This window comes from Salvelinus sp. IW2-2015, unplaced genomic scaffold (genome assembly GCF_002910315.2).
Source record: "Salvelinus sp. IW2-2015 unplaced genomic scaffold, ASM291031v2 Un_scaffold3746, whole genome shotgun sequence".
In the NCBI taxonomy this organism is placed as follows: domain Eukaryota; kingdom Metazoa; phylum Chordata; class Actinopteri; order Salmoniformes; family Salmonidae; genus Salvelinus; species Salvelinus sp. IW2-2015.
This window is the reverse complement of record NW_019945022.1, coordinates 8,628-29,049: the sequence shown is the minus strand read 5'-3', so window position 1 is coordinate 29,049 and position 20,422 is coordinate 8,628. Positions and strand designations below refer to the sequence as shown.

Genomic DNA, 20,422 nt, shown 5'->3' with positions numbered 1-20,422 from the left:
ATTCATGTACCAGAGGTACTGATGGTCTCAAGGAGAGAGAGGCAGAGAAACAGGGCAGAACGATGGAAGACGAACCAGGGAGAGGATGGCGAGTACGTAACAGGAGAGGGAGGAGGGATGGAGAGAACAGGAGAGGATGGAAGAGCAACAGAGGGCAGGAGGGCAACGGGGGGAAAGAGGGCCAACGGGGGGGGAAAGAGGGCCAACGGGGGGGAAAGAGGGCCACGGGGGGAAAGAGGAGCCAACGGGGGACAAGTTGAACAAGAAGAGAGGACAAATAACAAAGCGTTAGGAACAGAGCGCAATACGAGAAAATCAGATAAGGAGACTCGAGAAGCAAGTCTCCTCGGCGTCGTTGACAACAAACGAAGTCGCACAAAAGACGGAGAGGAGCAACCAAGACCACCGGCGACACAGAAGCTGAACCTCGCGGCACATCAGAACCGAAGGGCTGGATTTCGCAAGCGCCTGGAGTGACCATGATCGAGTGAGCGAACTGCTGCCGTAACGCCGATCGCGGGCGAAGAGGAAGATAGACGATGCTGGGTCCGGATACAGGTATAGTGTGACGACGGGCACACAACTGACCGGGGGACCTCAAGCAGACAACTCCAGAAATACACCAGACAACACAATAACACTAAAGACGCGGTGCCTCGCGGGTAGCGGACCAGAGAATGGCGGGAAAAAAAAAGGCGGCATGTCGAGTCAATAAATAGGGTCTGCGGTCCCAAACTAAATGTAGAAGCGCCACAAGTACAGACCATAAGGCCAAAAAACGAAACTCAAAAATAAAAAACAAAGAAAAAAAAAAAATCACACCAAAAAAAAATAGAACAACGCACAAAACTAGACACAAGAATAGCCCCAGACCAAACACCACAGCTCACATCCCGCCTAACCACACTAACGTGTATTAATTTTTCTCTATCTAAAAACACCAAAACCAAGAGCCACATAGTCACCGTAGTTTCATGGAGAGTACAGCGTTTTTGCCAGCGCAACGACAACAAAAGGTGAGACAAAGAGAAGACAGAGGAGAGAAGAGACGGGGGTGACGGTGACGGGAAGGACGCGGATCACGGCAGTGGACAGAAACAAGGGTTACAGGCCGCAGAGCAAGGCAACGGCAGTAGGGAGACATGCGTACCCCGAATGGACCTGAGGAGTAGAGCTGAGAGACAGCGAGGGAGGAGAGACTCCCGAGGAGACAAATGGCGAAAGCACCGGTAACTCTAATGCGGGCAGGAGGAAGGAGTAGACTAGACTCGGGGAACCGCGGGGCCGGCCGCGTCACCCTTCGGACAGAGAGACTAAGAGAAGGGGCATCAGATGAGAGCTGGATGCAATCTGTCATACTCCCGTGAATGCGACGCCTACTGACGTTTCGAAGAATGCCCGGCTTTGGGACTCTCCGATATTGCATCATGAGAGACAAGGGAGCGACGGGCAGACTAGCGCTTAGCAAGTGAGACGAGGGGGGATGTAAACGAGCAAGGGTAAAGAGGAGGACGAGAAAAACAGAACGATTCTTGAGAGGCGGAAGACGAGCAAGAGGCAAGAAAGCGAGACGAAGACGCCCCGAAGTGGACGGAGTGAGGACGAGAAGAGGGATGCTCGTATCAGATGTTCCTTTATGCCTCGACTCCACGCGGACGACGTGAACGCAAAGGATCCCACGCTAGAGGAATACACACCATGGTCGTAGTGTACTAATCCACCCTCGCTTGAGAGCGCCCTGTCTGACGAAGAAAGAGAAGATGAGGAGTAAGAGGGGGGACGGGTCATCAAAGAACGACTATGAGAACGAGTGGCGACACCCTCGCCAGGCCACCGTCGACACACGGATATGTACCTATAGAGACGCTGTCACAAAAAAGGTCCACGCAGGAGTTATACTAGGGAGGCAACTGGAATGGAAGAGTCCGAAGGGTAACTTTAAGACAAAGAGAGGTAAGCTCAGGACAGAAGCGGAGCTCCGGCGAACTGAAGGAGGCCAGTCCGGACTGAAAGGCAGCTCCGACTGAAGGAATGCAGGCCAGCTAAATGGCAGGTCTCGAGCTGGACGACGGCAAGATGCCGAGACATGGAGGCCTCTGATAACTGGAATGGACAGATGGAATCATGACTGTACGAGGGCAAGCTCAGACTGGAGGCGCTCCAGATACGAGAGGCAGGCTCCCGGACTGAGCGGACCTAATGGGCGGGCAGTCGACGAATGAACTGGTCGGCGCTCATGACCTGGCGGGACAAGCTCGGGAATGAAACTGGCGGCAGCTACAATGACTGGCGTGCAGCTCCGCACTGGCGGGCGGCTCTAGCAACTCCTGGACTGATGCGGCGGCTTCGAATCACTCTTGAACGTGGCCGTGCGCGCTACAGCTCTGTGACCTAAGGCGGGCGGCTCTAGGCGCGAGAGCAACTGACTGGACGCGGGGCGGCTCTGCGAGCGCGAAGCCAGTGACATGCGCCTTCTGCAGCCTCTTGAACTAGCCGAGCCAGGCTCCTGCGCGACTTCCTGCTGACTGGGCTCTGCTAAGCCCCTGAAACTGAGCCGGCCGCTCCCTGCCAGCGCGCGACGACGAACGTATTGGGCCATACGCAGGTGAGCGGGATAACGTGGTAATGAAAGAAAAGGAGAAGTTGGGAGAAGATGAGGAGGATACAGACATAGGGGAGAGAGATGCAGAAGATGCAGCGAGAGCGGCAGAGAGAGAGGACAGACGAGAAGACCGACAAAGATAGAGAGGACGAAAGAAGAAGCAACAGAGAAGAGTCGAAGCGACGGGGGGGAAAGAGGGCCAACGGGGGGGAGAAGCATCTTTACTGGGGCAGAGTCCACTATGGGTGGGAATTGCCCACCACTCGGTTTCATTTGCGGTGGCTTTCCATACAGACAAACGGTGGGCCGAGCGGGTTATGTATAGCTCAGTGGGTTTGCCTGGGTTGTAGTCATTAAGGAAACAGTTTACCATTTTAAGAACTAAACATAAGCAAACAGACACTAGTTTCTTTTGGACGAATTCTGCTAGGTCCCTCTCCGTTCCATTTACTACCGTTTTTTTAAGAAATGTTTTGTTTCAGAATCGGCCTAATGAGTACGCCCCAGGGCATGTTCAATACAACAAAAACAACGTTTCGGAACGCTGCAGATAGAACTGACATGATTACTTGAATCTGAGGTTTTTTTCTACTTATCTATCTGAACATTTGCCAACGTTGTGTCCTGCTGAACGCAGCCCTGGAACATGCTTGTCCCTATGTGAAGCTAGCCAAAATAACAAATAATAATTCATTTCATTTGTAAAGAGCCTTTCTCACAACCAAGGCACACATTTTTTTTTTTAAATGATGATGAAGATGATCCAGAACTAAGACAACAATCAAAGCTACATACAGGTTTCATCAGATCCGGAGGAGAACCGAGGTCCTTGAAAGCTTTTCTAAAGAGCACGTTTCTTGCACGCTCTGATGGCGTCTGGAGGAGTCGCCGCCCGCCCGATGGCGTCTGGAGGAAGTCGCCGCCGCCCCGATGGCGTCTGGAGGAGTCGCCGCCGCCCCGATGGCGTCTGGAGGAGTCGCCGCCGCCCCGATGGGCGTCTGGAGGAGTCGCCGCCGCCCCGATGGCGTCTGGAGGAGTCGCCGCCGCCCGATGGCGTCTGGAGAGTCGCCGCCGCCCCGATGGCGTCTGGAGGAGTCGCCGCCGCCCCGATGGCGTCTGGAGGAGTCGCCGCCGCCCCGAGGCGTCTGAGAGAGTCGCCGCCGCCCCGATGGCGTCTGGAGGAGTCGCCGCGCCCCGATGGCGTCTGGAGAGTCGCCGCCGCCCCGATGGCGTCTGGAGGAGTCGCCGCGCCCCCGATGGCGTCTGGAGGAGTCGCCCCGATGGCGTTGGGAGGAAGACGCCGCCACGGCCCCGATGGCGTCTGGTGGTTAGAGCAGGTAGCCTAGTGGTTAGAGCGTTGGACTAGCAACCGAAAGGTTGCAAGATCGAATCCCAGAGCTGACAAGGTAAAAATCTGTTGTTCTGCCCCTGAACAAGGCAGTTAACCCACTGTTCCTAGGCGGTCATTGTAAATAACAATGTGTTCTTAACTGACTTGCCTGGTTAAATAAAGATTAAATGATCTGTTAACAGCTCTGGTGGACATTCCTGCAGTCAGCATGCCATTTGGACAAAAAGGTTTTTGTCCAAATGGAGAATTTCTGGTGTCTTTAAAAAAAAATGTCAGCTCATGAAACATGAGAGCAACACTTTACATGTTAGGTTTTATTTTTGTACAGAGCATTCAGAAAGTATTCAGACCCCTTGACGTTAACCACGTTACGGCCTTATTCTTAATATGATTTTTTYCCCTTCAATCTACACAATACCCCGTAATGACGAAGCGAAAACAGGTGTAGAAATTTGTGCAAATGTATTAAAAATTATAAAACATACCTTTATTTACATAAGTATTCAGACCCTTTTTTATGAGACTCGAAATTGAGCTCAGKTGCATCCTGTTTCCATTGATCATCCTTGAGATGTTTCTACAACTTGATTGAAGTCCACCTGTGGTAAATTCAATTGATTGGACATGATTTGGAAAGGCGCACACCTGTCTATATAAGGTCCCACATTTGACAGTGCATGTCAGAGCAAAAACCAAGCCATGAGGTCGAAGGAATTGTCCGTAGAGCTCTGAGACAGGATTGTGTCGAGGCACAGATCTGGGGAAGGGTACCAACACATTTCTGCACCATTGAAGGTCCCCAAGAACAGTGGCCTCCATTATTTTTAAATAGAAGAAGTTTGGAACCACCAAGACTTTTCCTAGAGCTGGCTGTCTGGCCAAACTGCGCAATCTGGGGAGAAGGGCCTTGGTCAGGGAGGTGACCAAGAACCCGATTTGCCACTCTTGACAGAGCTCCAGAGTTCTTCTGGAGATGGGAGGATCTTCCAGAAGGACAACCATCTCTGCAGCACTCCACCATTCAGGCCTTTATGGTAGAGTGGCCAGATGGAAGCCACTTCTCAGTAAAAGACACATGACAGCCGGCTTGGAGTTTGCCAAACGGGACCTAAAGGACTCTCAGACCATGAGAAACAAGATTCTCTGGTCTGATAAAACCAAGATTGAACTCTTCCACCTGAATGCCAAGCGTTCCGTCTCAAGGAAACTTGGTACCATCCCTACGGTGAAGCATGGTGGTGGCAGCATCATGCTGTGGAGATGTTTTTCAGCAGCAGGGACTGGGAGACTAGTTAGGATTGAGAAAAAGATGAAAGGCGCAAAGTACAGAGAGATCCTTGATGAAAACCTGCTCAGGACCTCAGACTGGGGGTGAAGGTTCACCTTCCAACAGGACAAAGAGCCTAAGCACGCAGCCAAGGAGGAGTGTCTTCGGTAGTCTCTGTATGTACTTGAGTAGCCTAGCCAGAGCCCGGACTTGAACCCGATCGAACATTTCTGGAGAGACCTGAAAATAGCTGTGCAGCGACGCTCCCCATCCAACCTGACAGAGCTTGAGAGGATCTGCAGAGAAGAATGGGAGAAACTCCCCAAATACAGGTGCGCCAAGCTTGTAGCATCATACCCAAGAAGACTCGAGGCTTTAATCGCTGCCAAAGGTGCTTCAACAAAGTACTGAGTAAAGGGTCTGAATATTTACTTATGTTAATGTATTTTTTTGTTGTAATTTGCTGTGGGGAGGGTAATCACTACACGGTAGTGCTACGGGAGTAGGGACGGGTACGCTAGCTAGCTAGTAACCTCCATGTAACATTAACAGAACTACGGGAAAGAAGTGCTCGGCGGGCGGGGGTGAAGGACACTACTGGTTTCCCCTAGCTAGCTAGTAACCTCCATGTAACATTAACATAACTACGGGAAAGAAGTGCTCGGCAGGGGTGAAGGACACTACTGGTTTCCCCTAGCTAGCTAGCAGCCGCCTCTGGTGTTTTTTTCCCAGGGGTTGGCATCCAACGTTGGTGCATCACTGCCACCTACTGTACCCGAGATGGTGCCAGCAGCCTCAATGGCAGCTGCCGTGGCATGTAAGTCAACACAGTCTGCAAGGGCTACTTCGAGGGCGCAGGGTAGGAAAGGAGGAGAGAAATTTGGCTCTCAGGCCATTTCCCTCCCAACACATCCCAACATTTAATTTCTCAATCCACCCATTCCAGCCTCGTTGCTCCATTTCCACTCCTATTTGAACCCGTTCAGTACCAAAGAGGTTTAAATAAATCAAAAACATTTGGTGGTGTAGTTGTCTTGTGTGGTTTTATTTGATATTGTATGGAATCTCTTCTGTTTCAARCTAATGTCATCATGGTTTTATAGGTCACGTTCCCCTGCTCTGGTGTTGCATGCATCAACCAATGGTTGCATGCCACGTCATTGACTGTGCTGTTTGGCACCAGATAGCTAGAATATATGTGGTTAGCTGATACGTAAAATACCTATCCAGGCGTTGTAAGATCTGGCATGTGTCGCAACACCTGCGCAGATGAACGTGCCCATAATCTCTCTCTCTCTCTGCCCCCCCTTCTAGATAATGAGACAGACAGTCCCACTCTGTCTGATGCTAAGTGGAGTCAGATCCTCTCCCCTCCGACCCACTTCCTGTCTCTGAACCCTGCTCTGGCTTTGACACCTGACCCCAGGGAGGGGGACTGTCCCCTCCCCTTCAAGACCCTCCCGGCCCCCGACCCGTCCTCTAGCGACTTCCAGGGGCCTGACTCCAAACGCCACCCCACTGCCAAGCCTCCTTCCTGGGGAGAGGAGAGGCCAGGCCGCACTGCGGACGTCCACAGCCCTCCGCTCCCCCAACCCAACATCGGCAAGCTGGTGGGGGGTGAGGAGGGCTTGTCTCCCCCTGTGCCGGCTTCCTCTAGCCCCCCTCCTTACCACCAGCCGGCCCTGGAGAACGGCTTCACCTCTACCAGCCCTGCTCTCAACGGGCTCAGTGAGGAACCCTGCAAGGGGACCCCTTCAAACCACCACCACCAGCTGCCTGCCTCCTCTGACCCACGTCCTGATGCCCCTGTGGAGGGTAGGGAGGGGGAGAGGAGCGGTGGAAGCTCTCACATTAGTCATTCACACTTTACCTATGAGGAGAGACTGGGAGGGGACAGACAGGTGGCAGACAGACAGGTGGCAGTAGAGGAGTCGAACCCCCGGTTGGAGCCAGAGAGCGCTTGGACTGGGTCACCCATACAGGAGAGGGACGGAGAGGAGGCTGACATGGCTGGGGGACAGTCACAGGACACTGGGGAGAGAGGACAGAATGGAGGATGGAGAGGGGGAACACCGGGAGAAGACTCTGGGGGGAAGGTACAGAATGGAGGATGGAGAGGGGGAACACTGGGGGAAGACTCTGGGGGGAACGTACAGAATGGAGGGGTGATGGAAGAACTGAGAGGGAGGAGAAAGGAGTGTAGGAAGTCTTCTCAGAAGGAGAAGAGGTTGAACGGAGAGCTGGAGAAGAATGGAGGTCAGAACGGAGAGATGGCTCTCACCAACGGCCTGGCTACCGCAGGGGAAGACGAGGAGAGAGGGTCTCTCACCCCTCCCCCCTCCAAGGAGGACTCCGTAACAGAAGAGAAGGAGATGGAGGAGAGCAAGCAAGAGAACGAAGGAAGTGGAGAAAGAGGTGGYAGCTATTTACCCAAGAAACTGAACAACAGTGGTTTGCAGCCGGTGAGCTTACCGTTCGGCGGGGCACGTCCTAAACAACCGGTCGGTCTCAAACTTCAGATCCCCCGGCCCGTATACGAACAGGTCCAGAACCAGCTAGCACCTTCTGCTAACACCGCCGGCAGCATTACCGGTGGCGGAAAGAACAGGAACTTTGAGAACCGTGGCAGTGCCGTAGTCATGGATACGGGAACTGTAGTTGCCTTGGGCGACCCTGKTGGTGGTGGTGGTGTTGTGAAGGGGGAGTTGCTAACCGGGGAGTCACCGTCGTCGTCGGGCCTGGTGGAGGTGTCAGAGAGCAGCCCGGATAATGACTTCCAGGCAGGGCAGCATCACCAGGGGGCTCTGCCCAGGAAACAGCTCTCCTCCCTGGGGGAGGTAGCCCCCGTGTGGGTCCCTGACTCCCAGGCTCCAGTCTGTATGAAGTGTGAGGTCCGCTTCACCTTCACCAAGAGGAGGCATCACTGCAGGGCCTGTGGAAAGGTGGGTGGAGTCTATACAGCAGGGCTTTTCAACCCTGTTCCTGGAGAGCTACCCTCCTGTAGTACCCTCCTGTAGGTTTTAACTCCAACTGTAGCCCAATATAATGGTCTCTCTCTCCAGGTGTTCTGTGCTGCCTGCTGCAGCCTGAGGAGCAGACTGATCTACATGGACAGGAAGGAGGCCAGAGTCTGTATCACCTGTCACTCTGCCCTACAGAGTGGTGAGTCACTAATACTTCAGGTCTAGGATCAGCTTACTACATCCCATTCAGAATTGTATCCATTAGGATTTAAACTCAATACCGGGTTGATCTAGGGGACCGGGTTGACCTAGGGAGATCTAGGGAGCTCTAGGGTCCTAGATCAGCATCTACTAGTACATCTTCCTTGGGTTCGGGTTGGGTGTTTACGTTTCCAGATCATATCTTGATCAAGTATCCTACATCAACCCGGTCCCCTAGAGCTCCCTAGGTCAACCTGGTCCCCTAGAGCTCCCTAGATCAACCTGGTCCCCTAGATCAACCTGGTCCCCTAGATCAACCATGGTACTGATAACGTGGTCCCTAGATATACCTGTCATTCGATCACGGTCCTAATCAACCTGGTCCCTAGAGTGACTGGTCGTAGATCACCTGGTCCCTAGATAACTGGTCCCCTAGATAACCTGGTCCTAACTCCTAGATGAAGCCGGTCCCCTATATACTGGTCACTAGAGCTCCTAGATACCCGTCCTAGATCAACACGGTCTCCTGAGAGCTCCTAGATAACGCGGTCCTAGATAAACTGGTCCTAGACCCCTAGATCAATCTGGTCCCAGGATCAGCGCTGGTCTCTAGATTACTCTGAGTCCCTAGAGCTCCCTGGTCCCTCGGTAGCTCTAGATTCAACCCGTTGCCTAGAGCTATCCTAGATCACCTGGTCCCCTAGACGCCTAGATCAACCTGGTCCCTAGATCTCCACGTGGTCATAGATCAGACCTGTCCCCAGATCAACCTGGTCCCTAGATCAATGTCCCTAGATCAACCTGGTCCTGATCACCCGTCACGAGTCCTAGATCAACCGGTCCCTAGATCAACCTGGTCCTTCCCTAGATCAACCTGGTCCTCTAGATAACGCTGTCCCTAGATCAACCTGGTCCACATAGAGTCCCTAGTCAATCCCCCTAGATCAAGCTAGTGTCCCTAGAGTATAACGCAGGTCCCTAGAGTCCCTAGATCAACTGGTCCCTAGATTCAACGTGGTCCCCTAGATCAACCTGATCCTAGATCAACCTGGTCCCTAATCAAGCCTGGTCCTCTAGATAACTGCTAGATACCGTTCCTGAGTCAAACTGGTCCCTCTAGATCAACCTGAGATCAACTCTGGTCCCTAGATCAACACTGTCCCCTAGATCAACCTGGTCCCTAGATCAACTGGTCCCCTAAACGCCTAGAATTCCAACCTGGTCCCTACGATCACCTGGATCCCTAGATTCAAACTGGTCCCCTAGATAATCTGTCCTAGAGCTCTAGACGACGTCTACCTAGATAACCCGGTCCCTAGATAACCCGTCTAATCAACTGGATCAACCTGGTTGACTTGAATTCATATATTTTGATTTGTTTAACACTTTTTTTTGGAGGTTACTACATGATTCATATGTTGTTATTCATAGTTTTGATGTCTTCACTATTATTCTACAATGTAAGATGAGTAGGTGCGTCTGACTTTTGACTGGTACTGTGTGTGTCTCAATCCTATACTCTTCCTGTTCCTCTCTTCCCTCAGCTCATTCGAGGGAGGGTATATGTGACGGGTCTAACCAGAACCTAACCCCAACCCAGCAGAGTATGCTAGTACCATCCCACTCTGCAGCAGGTCCAAGCTCAGGGGCGCTGGCTCCCTTCCCCCCACTGTCATGGTCCCTGTGGCAGTCCTAAAACACCAGCTCAGAGGGTACATCCTCTCATACACCACCTGTTTATACATCTCATACACCCACTGTGTTATACCATCTCCGTACACCATGTGTTATACCTATGTCCCCATACACCTCACCTGTGTTTATATACAATCTCAAACCACCACTGTGTTATACCATCTCCGAACCCCTGTGTTATCATCTCCCGTAACCACCTGTGTATAGACCATCTCCGCGTACACCACCTGTGTTATACCATCTCCATTACACCACGTTGTTATACTCTCCCATACGACCCCTGTGGTATACATCTCCGTACACGCACTATGTTATACATTCGACACACCTGTGTTACACATCTCCCGTACACCCACCTGTGGTTACCATCTCATCGTAACCGCACCTGTGTTATATACCATCTCCCTTAACCCACTGTGTTATACATCTCCGTACACGCACCTGTGTTGTCCATCTCCGTAGCACCGTGTTATACATCTCCCGTACACCACCTGTGTTATACCATCTGTACGTCACCCACTGTGGTATAATCTGTCGTACGCCACTGTGTTATACCATCTCCCTACGCCACCTTGGGTATACCATCTGTCGTCACGCCCACCTGTGGTATACCATCTCTCGTACGCCCACCTGTGGTATACATCACCCGTTACACCCACCTGTGGTTACATCACCGTAACCCACTGTGTTATACCATCTCCCATAGCGCCACCTGTGTTATACCATCCTCCCGTACACCCACCTGTGTTATACCATCTCCCATACCCACCTGTGTTATACCATCACCCGTCGCCCACCTGGTGGTATACCATTTCCTGTACGCCCACCTGTGGTATACCACTCCCATAGCGCCACACCTGTGTTATACCATCTCCCGTACACACCTGTGTTATACTCTCGCATACCCACCTGTGTATACCATCTCCGTACGCCCACCTGTGGATACCATCATCCGTACCATGTGTTTATACCATCACCCGTACCACCTGTGTTATAATACATCACCGTACGCCACCTGTGGTATACCACTCTCCCGTACCCCACCTGTGTTATACATCTCCCGACGCCCACTGTGGTATCAATCTCCCGTACACCCACCTGTGTATACATCTCCGTACGCACCTGTGTATACCATCTCCCGTAACCCCATGTGTTATTGACCATCACCGTCACGCCACCTTGTATTACAACCATCTCTCCGTACGCCCACCTGTGTTATACCATCTCCCGTACACCCACCTGTGTTAACTTTTTCATCTCACCATCTCTAGTTTTTACTCAGGTTTCTTCCTCTTTGTTTCTGTGTTTGAAGTATTTACCGACAGTGTCTGTGCGTCACAGGGTCTCTCGCGCGGGAGCAGAGGAGGGTGTGCTTTGCAGACGGGATCCTACCCAATGGGGAAGTAGCGGAATCCCCCAAGCCCCCTGCTACCAGCCCCGCTCCCTCRCGTCCATTGGCCGTCTCGCAGTGTTCCAACAAATCCTCCGCTGCTGATTCGTCASAGGTACGGTCTGCACCACAGGTCAGAAAGTCTTTATTTTACAGTTTGTTGAAGAGGAACATTAACAAAAGTCTAGTATTTCCAGTTTAGAATTGATATTCTGAGGTGAGCCGGTGAGCCGGTGGGCCGGTGGGCCGGTGAGCCGGGTAAGTATTAGGAGGGAAACCACAGCAGGGCAAATTGTCACTGGATTGACCTTAGCCAAGAGAGATGCTTGTAACCCTGTGCTAAAATAGTCTGACTTGAGTCTGGAACGTCTGCGTTGATGTGTCTGCGCGAAGCTCCCATAATGAAGGGGCTGTGCCCTCACACTTCAAGGTGGCACCATGCCGGTAGGAAAAAATTGAACTAGGCAAGTCAGTTAAGAACAAATTCTTATTTATAATGAATGGTCTTGGAACAGTGGGTTAACTGCCTTGTTCAGGGGCAGAATGACAGATTTTGACCTTGTCCACTCAGGGATTCGATCTAGCAACCTTTTGGTTACTGGCCCTACGCTCTAACCACTGGGCTACCTGCCACCCCAAGATATCCCTGTTTTTAGAATTTAACTAATCATGATCTGTTGTTTTACRTAGGACCACCCCAGACCTTCTGTTTACAGCCAGCTAGCTAGCTAGCACAAACCTTCGGAGTTTGGACATTGTTTGCTGCTAGCATCATGAATAGGGCAAATTAAATCATCACACACATTTTCAAAACGTTACAATGAAATAAAAGATCCCAGAAATTTTCCAAATGCACAAAAAGCTTATTTCACAAATTTGTTTACATCCCTGTTAGTGAGCATTTCTCCTTTGAAAAATAATCTATCCACCTGACGTGTGGCATATCAAGAAGCTAATTAAACAAACTAAAATATACGTTTTTAGCCTTTTGTTTATGCATAAATTAGTTCAGGAATAAAATGTGGCTTAATATATCACAGAAGTTACATGGACTGTGTAGAAACGTGTTTTTTTTTTTTAATAATGTTTTATGTAAATAAAGTTTCTAAATGTTTTCGTCACATACACAAGATATTGTATATTGACCTGATTTCTGAGAATGACTTCCTGTGTCCCCCATACATACAACATCTGTAAGGTCCTCCAGTCAAGTATTGAATTCCAAGCACAGATTCAACTACAAAGACCTGGGTGCTTTTCAAAAGCTTCAAAATTTCATATTTTTGTCAGTGTATGTGAAAGTACTACTAAACAGTCTCTGATGCTCGTCAGAAGTTTGCAAGCCCCGACACAATCATGGAGTGCAAAGGGAAACCCAGCYGCGAGCTGCCCAGTGACACAAACCTACCAGACGAGCTAAATGCCTTCTATGCTCGCTTCAAGGCAAACAACTTTGAACAGGTCAACATTCACAAGGCCGCACGGCCAGATGGATGACCAGGACGCGTACTCGGAGCCTGCGCTGACCAACTGGCAAGTGTCTTCACTGTCATTTTCTACCTCCTCCCTGAGCCAGTCTGTAATACCTACGTTTCAAGCAGACCACCATAGTCCCTGTGCCCAAGAACGCCAAGGTAACCTGACTACCCCCCCCCCCCTCTGTAGCCATGAAATGCTTTGAAAGGCTGGTCNCCCTCTGTAGCCATGAAATGCTTTGAAAGGCTGGTCATGGCTCACATCAACACCATTATCCCAGAAACCACGGACTCACTCCAATTCACATACCACACCAACAGATCCACAGACGACGCAAACTCCACACTSCCCTTTCCCACCTGGACAAAAGGAACATCTATGTGAGAATGCTGTTCATTGACTACACTAGTGCCCTCCAAGCTCATCACTAAACGAAGGTCTCTGGGACCAAACACCTCCCTCTGCAACTGGATCCTGGACTTCCTGATGGACCGCCGCCAGGTGGTAAGAGTAGGCAACAACTCATCCGCCACGCTGATCCTCAACACTGGAGCCCCTCAGGGGTGCGTGCCTAGTCCCCTCCTGTACTCCCTGTTCACCCATGACTGAGTGGAAAAACACAACTCCAACACCATCAAGTTTGCTGACGACACAACAGTGGTAGGCTTGACCACCGACGACGATGAGACAGCCTATAGGGAGGAGTTCAAAAACCTGCCAATGTGGTGCCAGGACAACAGCCTCTCCCTCAACGTGAGCAAGACAAAGGAGCTGATCAGGGACTACAGGAAAAGGAGGGCCGAACCCGCTCCCATTCACATCGACGGGGCTGCTGTTCACATCAGTAAGGACCTATCATGGTCCCCCCCAACACAARCACACCAACAGTCGTGAGGAGGGCACGACAACGCCTATTCTCCCTCAGGAGACTGAAAAGATTTGGTATGGGTACCCAGATCCTCAAAGTTCTACAGCTGCACCATCAAGAACACCCTGACTGGTTAGATCACCACCTGGTATGGCAACTGCTTGGCATCTGACCACAAGGCCCTACAGAGGGTAGTGCATACCGCCCAGTACATCACTGGTGCCGAACTCCATGCCATCCAGGACCTTTATACCAGGCGGTGTCCTCTACTCAAAGTCCTAGACTGTTCTCTCTGCTACCGCAAGACAAGCTGTACCGGACTGCCAAGTCTGGTACAGCTTGTCTTGCGGTAGCAGAGAGAACAGTCTAGGACTTTGAGTAGAGGACACCGCCTGGTAAAAGGCTCCTTAACAGCTTCTACCCTCCAAGCCATCAGACTCCTGAACAGCTTCTACCACCCCCACCCCCACACACATTCATATTCCTTTTACGCTGCTGCTACTCTGTTTATTATCTATGCATAGACACTTTACCTCTACCTACATTACCTCAACAAACCTGAACTCCTGCCACAGATGGACGCCGTAACCTGTACCCCCCCTGTTATATAGCTCCACAGTTGACTCGACCGGTACCACCTGATGTAGCCTCAACATTGACCGTACCTCCTGTATATAGCCTCCACATTGACTCTGGCCAGTACCACCTGTATATAGCCTCCACATTGACTCTGTACCGTAACGACCCTGTATATAGCCTCCACATTGACTCTGTACCGTAACACCCCTGTATATAGCCTCCACATTGACTCTGTACCGTACCCCTGTATATAGCCTCCACATTGACTCTGTACCGGTACCCCCTGTATATAGCCTCCACATTGACTCTGTACCGTAACACCCCTGTATTAAAGCCTCCACATTGACTCTGTACCGTAACACCCAGTATATAAGCCTCCACATTGACTCTGTACCGTAACACCCTGTATATAGCCTCCACATTGACTCTGTACCGTAGCCCCCTGTATGTAGCCTCCACATTGACTCTGTACCGTAACACCCTGTATATAGCCTCCACATTGACTCCTGTGACCTGTGTACACCCCTGTATATAGCATCCACATTGACTCTGTACCGTACCCCCTGTATATATCCTCCACATTGACTCTGTACCGGTACCCCTGTATATAGCCTCCACATTGACTCTGTACCAGGTACCTCCTTATATAGCCTCCACATTGACTCTGTACCGGTAACCTCCTGTATATAGCCTCCACATTGACTCTGTACCTGTACACCCTGTATAAGCTCTCCACATTGACTCTGTACCGGTACCCCCTGTATATAGCCTCCACCATTGACTCTGTACCGGTACCCCCTGTATATAGCCTCCACAGTACTCCTGTACCGTAAAAACCACCCTGTAGTATAGCCTCCAACATTGACTCCTGTACCTAACACCCTGCTATAAGCCTCATTATTGCTTACTATTTTTCCTTGAGTTCTATTTAGCCATATTAACACAATTAAATGTTTTATCATTTAGCAGACTCTTATCCAGAGTGACTTGCAGGAACAATTGGGTTTAAGTGCCTTGCTCAAGGGCACAGATTTTTCACATACGGTAGTCGGCTCAGGGATTCGAACCAGGACTTTTCGGTAATTGGCCCAACGCTCTCAGGGCTAGGTTCTCTACCACACATTATTTACTGAATGTGAAGGGAAATCTTCCCATGACTAATGATCATTTAACTGTCGTGTTCTAGAATGTAAACATTTGCCAAAATGACTTTATATCACTGCATTTACAACCATTCACAGCAGAGATATGTCCACCTCACCAGTCCACCTGCATTTGACAACGACCACTTTATGCCATCACCCCCTCTCTCCAGGCGTTGTCCCCGGCTCCTGCATCCCCAGTGGGAAGCCCTGTAGGCAGCTCCATCAGTCTAATTCCGGAGGACGGACTTCCTCCCATCCTCATCTCCACCGGAGTTAAAGGAGGTACGGGAGGCCACAGCACAGGTGCTTGACCTTAGCCATCCTCACTGTTGCATGCTGGGAGGGGTCTGGGTCTGCTTTCAATTAGCCCATGTTACATGCTGGGAGGGATCTGGGTCCGCTTTCAATTAGCCCATGTTTCATGCTGGGAGGGGTCTGGGTCTGCTTTCAATTAGCCATGTTGCATGCTGGGAGGGATCTGGGTCTGCTTTCAATTAGCCCATGTTGCATGCTGGGAGGATCTGGGCTGCTTTCAATTAGCCATGTTGCATGCTGGAGGGATCTGGGTCTGCTTTCAATTAGCCCATGTTGCATGCTGGGAGGGTTCTGGGTCTGCTTTCAATTAGCCCATGTTGCATGCTGTTGCATGCTGGGAGGGTCTGGGGGTACATGTACATAGGGTTGGGAGCTCTCTTCAGTGGGGCTCAATGTGAGATGTTTGAAAGCTTTTGTTTAACTCCCACCATCACCACCCACAGACTATGCGGTGGAGGAGCGTCCCTGTGAGACCGTTCTGATGCAGCAGCTGGAGGAGGGAGGTCCTGACCCTTTGGTGTTTGTGCTCAACGCTAACCTGCTGGCCATGGTCAAACTGGTCAACTGTGAGTTAAGGTCTTCTAGCTCCACTGTCGTTGACCAGAGCGTACCCTTTCCCAGGTCTGAGTTAGTCCCTGACTAGAAGGAGAAAATCGAGAACCTTGAGGTGTTTAGCTTTCCGGGACTGTTAGTGATATAACCTTGTATACTTGTACAGTATCTAACCCCCGCTCCCCGTAGCTACGGTATTTAAGCCCTCAGGCTAGTGATCTAACCCCCTAGAACTACGGTCGAACTCTACCCTAGGCTACCGGTATCTAACCCTAGGTAGCCCGTATCTAAACCCCTAGCGCTACCGCTCGTATCTAACCCCCTAGGGCTAACGCCGTATCTAACCTATGCTAGCGCGTATCTTAACCCCCTAGGCTCACCGCGTACTCTAACCCTAGGCTACGCGTATCAACCCCCAGCTACGCCGTATTAACCCCATAGGCTACGGCCGTATCTAACCCTAAGGCTACGCCGGTACTCAAAACCCCTAAGGCGGCTACGGTATCCTAACCCCCTCAGGCGGCCTACCGGTATCTAACCCCCAGCTGCACGCGTACTCCTAGCGTGGATCTAACCCCCTAGGCGGCTACGGTTCTAACCCCTAGGCCGGCAAGCCGGTATTCCATACCGGCTCGTTCTACCCTGAGGCTGCTACGGTATCTAAACCCCTAGGCGGCTACCCGGTATTCATACCCCCTAGGCTGCCGACGGTATCTAACCCCCATGGCGGCTACGTATCTAACCCCCTAGGCGGCACGGTATACCTAGCACGGTATCTAACCCCCTAGGGCGCTACGGGTCATATACACCCCTAGGCGGCTACGCGTATCTAACCCCCTAAGGCGCGCTAACGGTATCTGAACCCCTCTAGGCTGCTCACGGTATCTAACCCCTCAGGCGTGCACCGGTCATCTAACCCTAGGCCTGCTACTAACGGTATCTAACCCTAGGCTGCTAGGTACCTAGGCGCTGGTATGCTAACCCCTAGGGCTGCTACGGATCTAACCCCTAGCTGCATAGGGTATCTAACACCCCTAGGCTGCTACGCGTATCATAACCGCCTGTAGGCTGCACCGGTATCTAACCCCCTAGCTGCCCTACCGTATCTAACCCCCTCAGGCTTGCTACGAGTACTCTAACGCACCTAGGCTGCCTACTAATCTAACCCCCTAGGGCTGCCGCCTTATCTAACCCCCTCTCTGTGTCCCTTCTCACCCTTGTAGACGTACAACAGGAAGTGTTTGGCGTTATGTGACCAGGAAGGATGCAGCAGTGGCCAGCTGAGGTCGGTGGTGCTGCCCCTGCAGTGTCTGCCTGACGAGAAGAGCATCCCCAAAGACCTCTTCAGCCACTTCGTACAGCTCTACCAGGAGGCCCTCACAGGTTAGTTTAACATACTGTACCTCTACCAGGAGGCCCTCACAGGTTAGTTTAACATACTGTACCTCTACCAGGAAGCCTTCACCAGTTAGTATAATATTCCTCCATCAGGAGGCCCTCACAGGGTAGTATAATGTACCTCCATCAAGAGACCTCCACCAGGAGGCCTACTAAGATATTTTACAGCTCTACCAGGAGACCTTCACAGGTATAATAATACCAGTATGTTACCTCAACCAGGAGGCCTACTTAGATGATATTATACAGCATTGCCAGGAGGCACTCTGTAGTGTCCCACTAATGTTCTGTGTGCTTCCTAAATGGCACCCTATTCCCTATATAGTGCACTACTTTAGTCCAGAGCCCTATGGCACCCTATTCCCTATATTTAGTGCACTACTTTAGACCAGAGCCCTATGGCACCCTATTCCCTATATATAGTCCACTACTTTAGACCAGAGCCCTATGGCACCCTATTCCCTATATAGTGCACTACTAGCCCTATGGGACTTGGTCAAAACAAGTGCACTACATAGGGAATAGGGAGCCACTCTGTCTCACCACTCTCCACCTTATGCTGCGGTTAAAAATATTGTGTGACATTGATGTCTCTGTGCCTCGGGCTGTTGGTTGTTTAGATATACACAGCAAAAGCAGGGAAAGCCGACGGTCTGGGGAATGACAGACATATTGTCTGGGGAATGACAGACATATTGTCTGTGTCTCTGCTGGTTCAGTCCTAGTCAGTCAGTACGGTGGTGATGGAGAGAATGTTGCATCATCATCCTTAGCAGTTCTAGTGTTGTATATTATCTAAATCAGGCCCTTCCTTCTTCCTGGAGAGAGACCTTCCTGTAGGGTTTAACTCTAACCCTGTTCCTAGAGAGAGACCCTCCTGTAGGTTTTAACTCCAACCCTGTTCCTGGAGAGAGACCCTCCTGTAGGGTTTAACTCCAACCCTGTTCCTGGAGAGAGACCTTCCTGTAGGGTTTAACTCCAACCCTGTTCCTGGAGAGAGACCTTCCTGTAGGGTTTAACTCCAACCCTGTTCCTGGAGAGAGACCCTCCTGTAGGGTTTAACTCCAACCCTGTTCCTAGAGAGAGACCCTCCTGTMGGTTTTGACTAGAGGATGGTACTCTACTGGTACTGACTAGAGGATGGTACTGACTAGAGGATGGCGCTGACTAGAAGATGGCGCTGACTAGTCTACAGAGTAATATTCTAAAAAGTGTTTTGAAAACTTGTGTACCAGTTCCATGTAGAACAAACCATCCTTCACATCAAACTGTAGAAGCAGTGTTCTGCTAATATAACAACATGCAACATTACACCTTCCTGTATGGTGTCCTGTCTAAGACGAGAGTTCCCTGACGAGAGTTCCCTGACGAGAGTTCCCTGACGAGAGTTCCCTGACGAGAGTTCCCTGACGAGTCTCGTCTTAGACAGGGACACATACGAGGGAGGTGATGTTCAATGTGTGCATGTTGTGTGTATTTATTAGTTCTGACACTGCTGCTAGCAGTTTTGATTGCGTGTCCAAAGTTTTCTGGGTATGTTCTACATGGGACTGTGTACACAAGTTTTTCAAGAACACTTTTTCTAGACTTTACTCTTTGCTGCGACTACGTCAGGCATTTTAGTGAAGTGTCCCGACGGTGGTCTCTATGTCCCTGCGGCTGAAGGTGCCCCGTCTGTCTATCTAGGTCTTTGCCGCTCCGCAGTAGCCAGGTAGGGAAGGCGTACCATCCTCTGGTCACAAACCGGACCAGCGGAGGCCGGGATCATCTATCTGAGGAGACAGGGTTGGAGTAGTTAAACCCTAGCGGAGGAGGGGGTGCGTCGCTCTCCGGAGGAACTGGGGTTGGGGGTTAAACCCGACAGCTACGGTCTCTTACTGCCAGGACCACTGGTTTGGAGTTCAACCCTTACAGGAAGGGTCTCTCTCCGGAAACAGGGTGTGGATTGAAAACCGAGAGGGGAGGGTTCGTCTCTCTGTTCGGGTTCGACGAGGCTTAAAGCCCATTATCATTGATTAAGGTGTCGCTCCGAGCAAGAAGGGGAAGGCCTGATTTAGAAGTTCCTAGCGATTTATAGCAACACGTATGAATCGGCTAGGATGATTGATGCACTTTCTCTCCATCACCACCGTAGCCGCTAGATGTAGCATAAGGACTTGAACCAGCGGACTACGGACGATCTATGTGATCTGTCGGTTCCAGACAACTATGTCTTTGTTCCCTTCCCCAGACAATATGGTCGTGTTCATTCCCCAGCAATATGTCTGTCATTGCCCCAGCAATGTCTGTCATGTCCCCAAGACAAGTATGTCTGTCATGTGTCCCGCAGGACAATGATGTCTCGTCATTCCCGCGAGACCCGTCGCTTTCCCCTTTTGCTGTGGTATATACTGTAAACAGACAACAGGCCGAGGCACGAGCATCAGATGTACAACCAATATTTTTGAACCTGGCAGCATATAAGGCGGTGGAGAGTGGTGGAGACAGATGTAGGCTCCCCTATTCCCTATGTAGGTGCACTGTTGTTTTGGACGCATAGTTCAGCATAGGGCTGGATGTGCACTATATAGGAATAGGGGTGCCAATAGGGCTTCTGGTGCTAAACGTAGAATCTCTCTCG

General features: G+C 50.9%; 1 protein-coding gene and 1 pseudogene across 1 annotated transcript in view; both read left to right on the top strand.

The window, feature by feature from the left end:
• The window catches only part of LOC112076427 (zinc finger FYVE domain-containing protein 9), a 41,003-nt gene that overhangs the window by 18,813 nt on the left and 1,768 nt on the right, over positions 1–20,422 (top strand). The window contains exons 3-9 of the mRNA XM_070441317.1: positions 6,535–8,162; positions 8,283–8,382; positions 9,967–10,086; positions 11,418–11,602; positions 15,708–15,819; positions 16,296–16,428; positions 17,639–17,787. Coding sequence (XP_070297418.1) covers positions 6,535–8,162; positions 8,283–8,382; positions 9,967–10,086; positions 11,418–11,602; positions 15,708–15,819; positions 16,296–16,428; positions 17,639–17,787 — 2,427 coding nt within the window. The remainder of the gene's footprint in view (positions 1–6,534; positions 8,163–8,282; positions 8,383–9,966; positions 10,087–11,417; positions 11,603–15,707; positions 15,820–16,295; positions 16,429–17,638; positions 17,788–20,422) is intronic.
• LOC112076428 (small nucleolar RNA SNORA17) lies at positions 14,105–14,187 on the top strand (annotated as a pseudogene).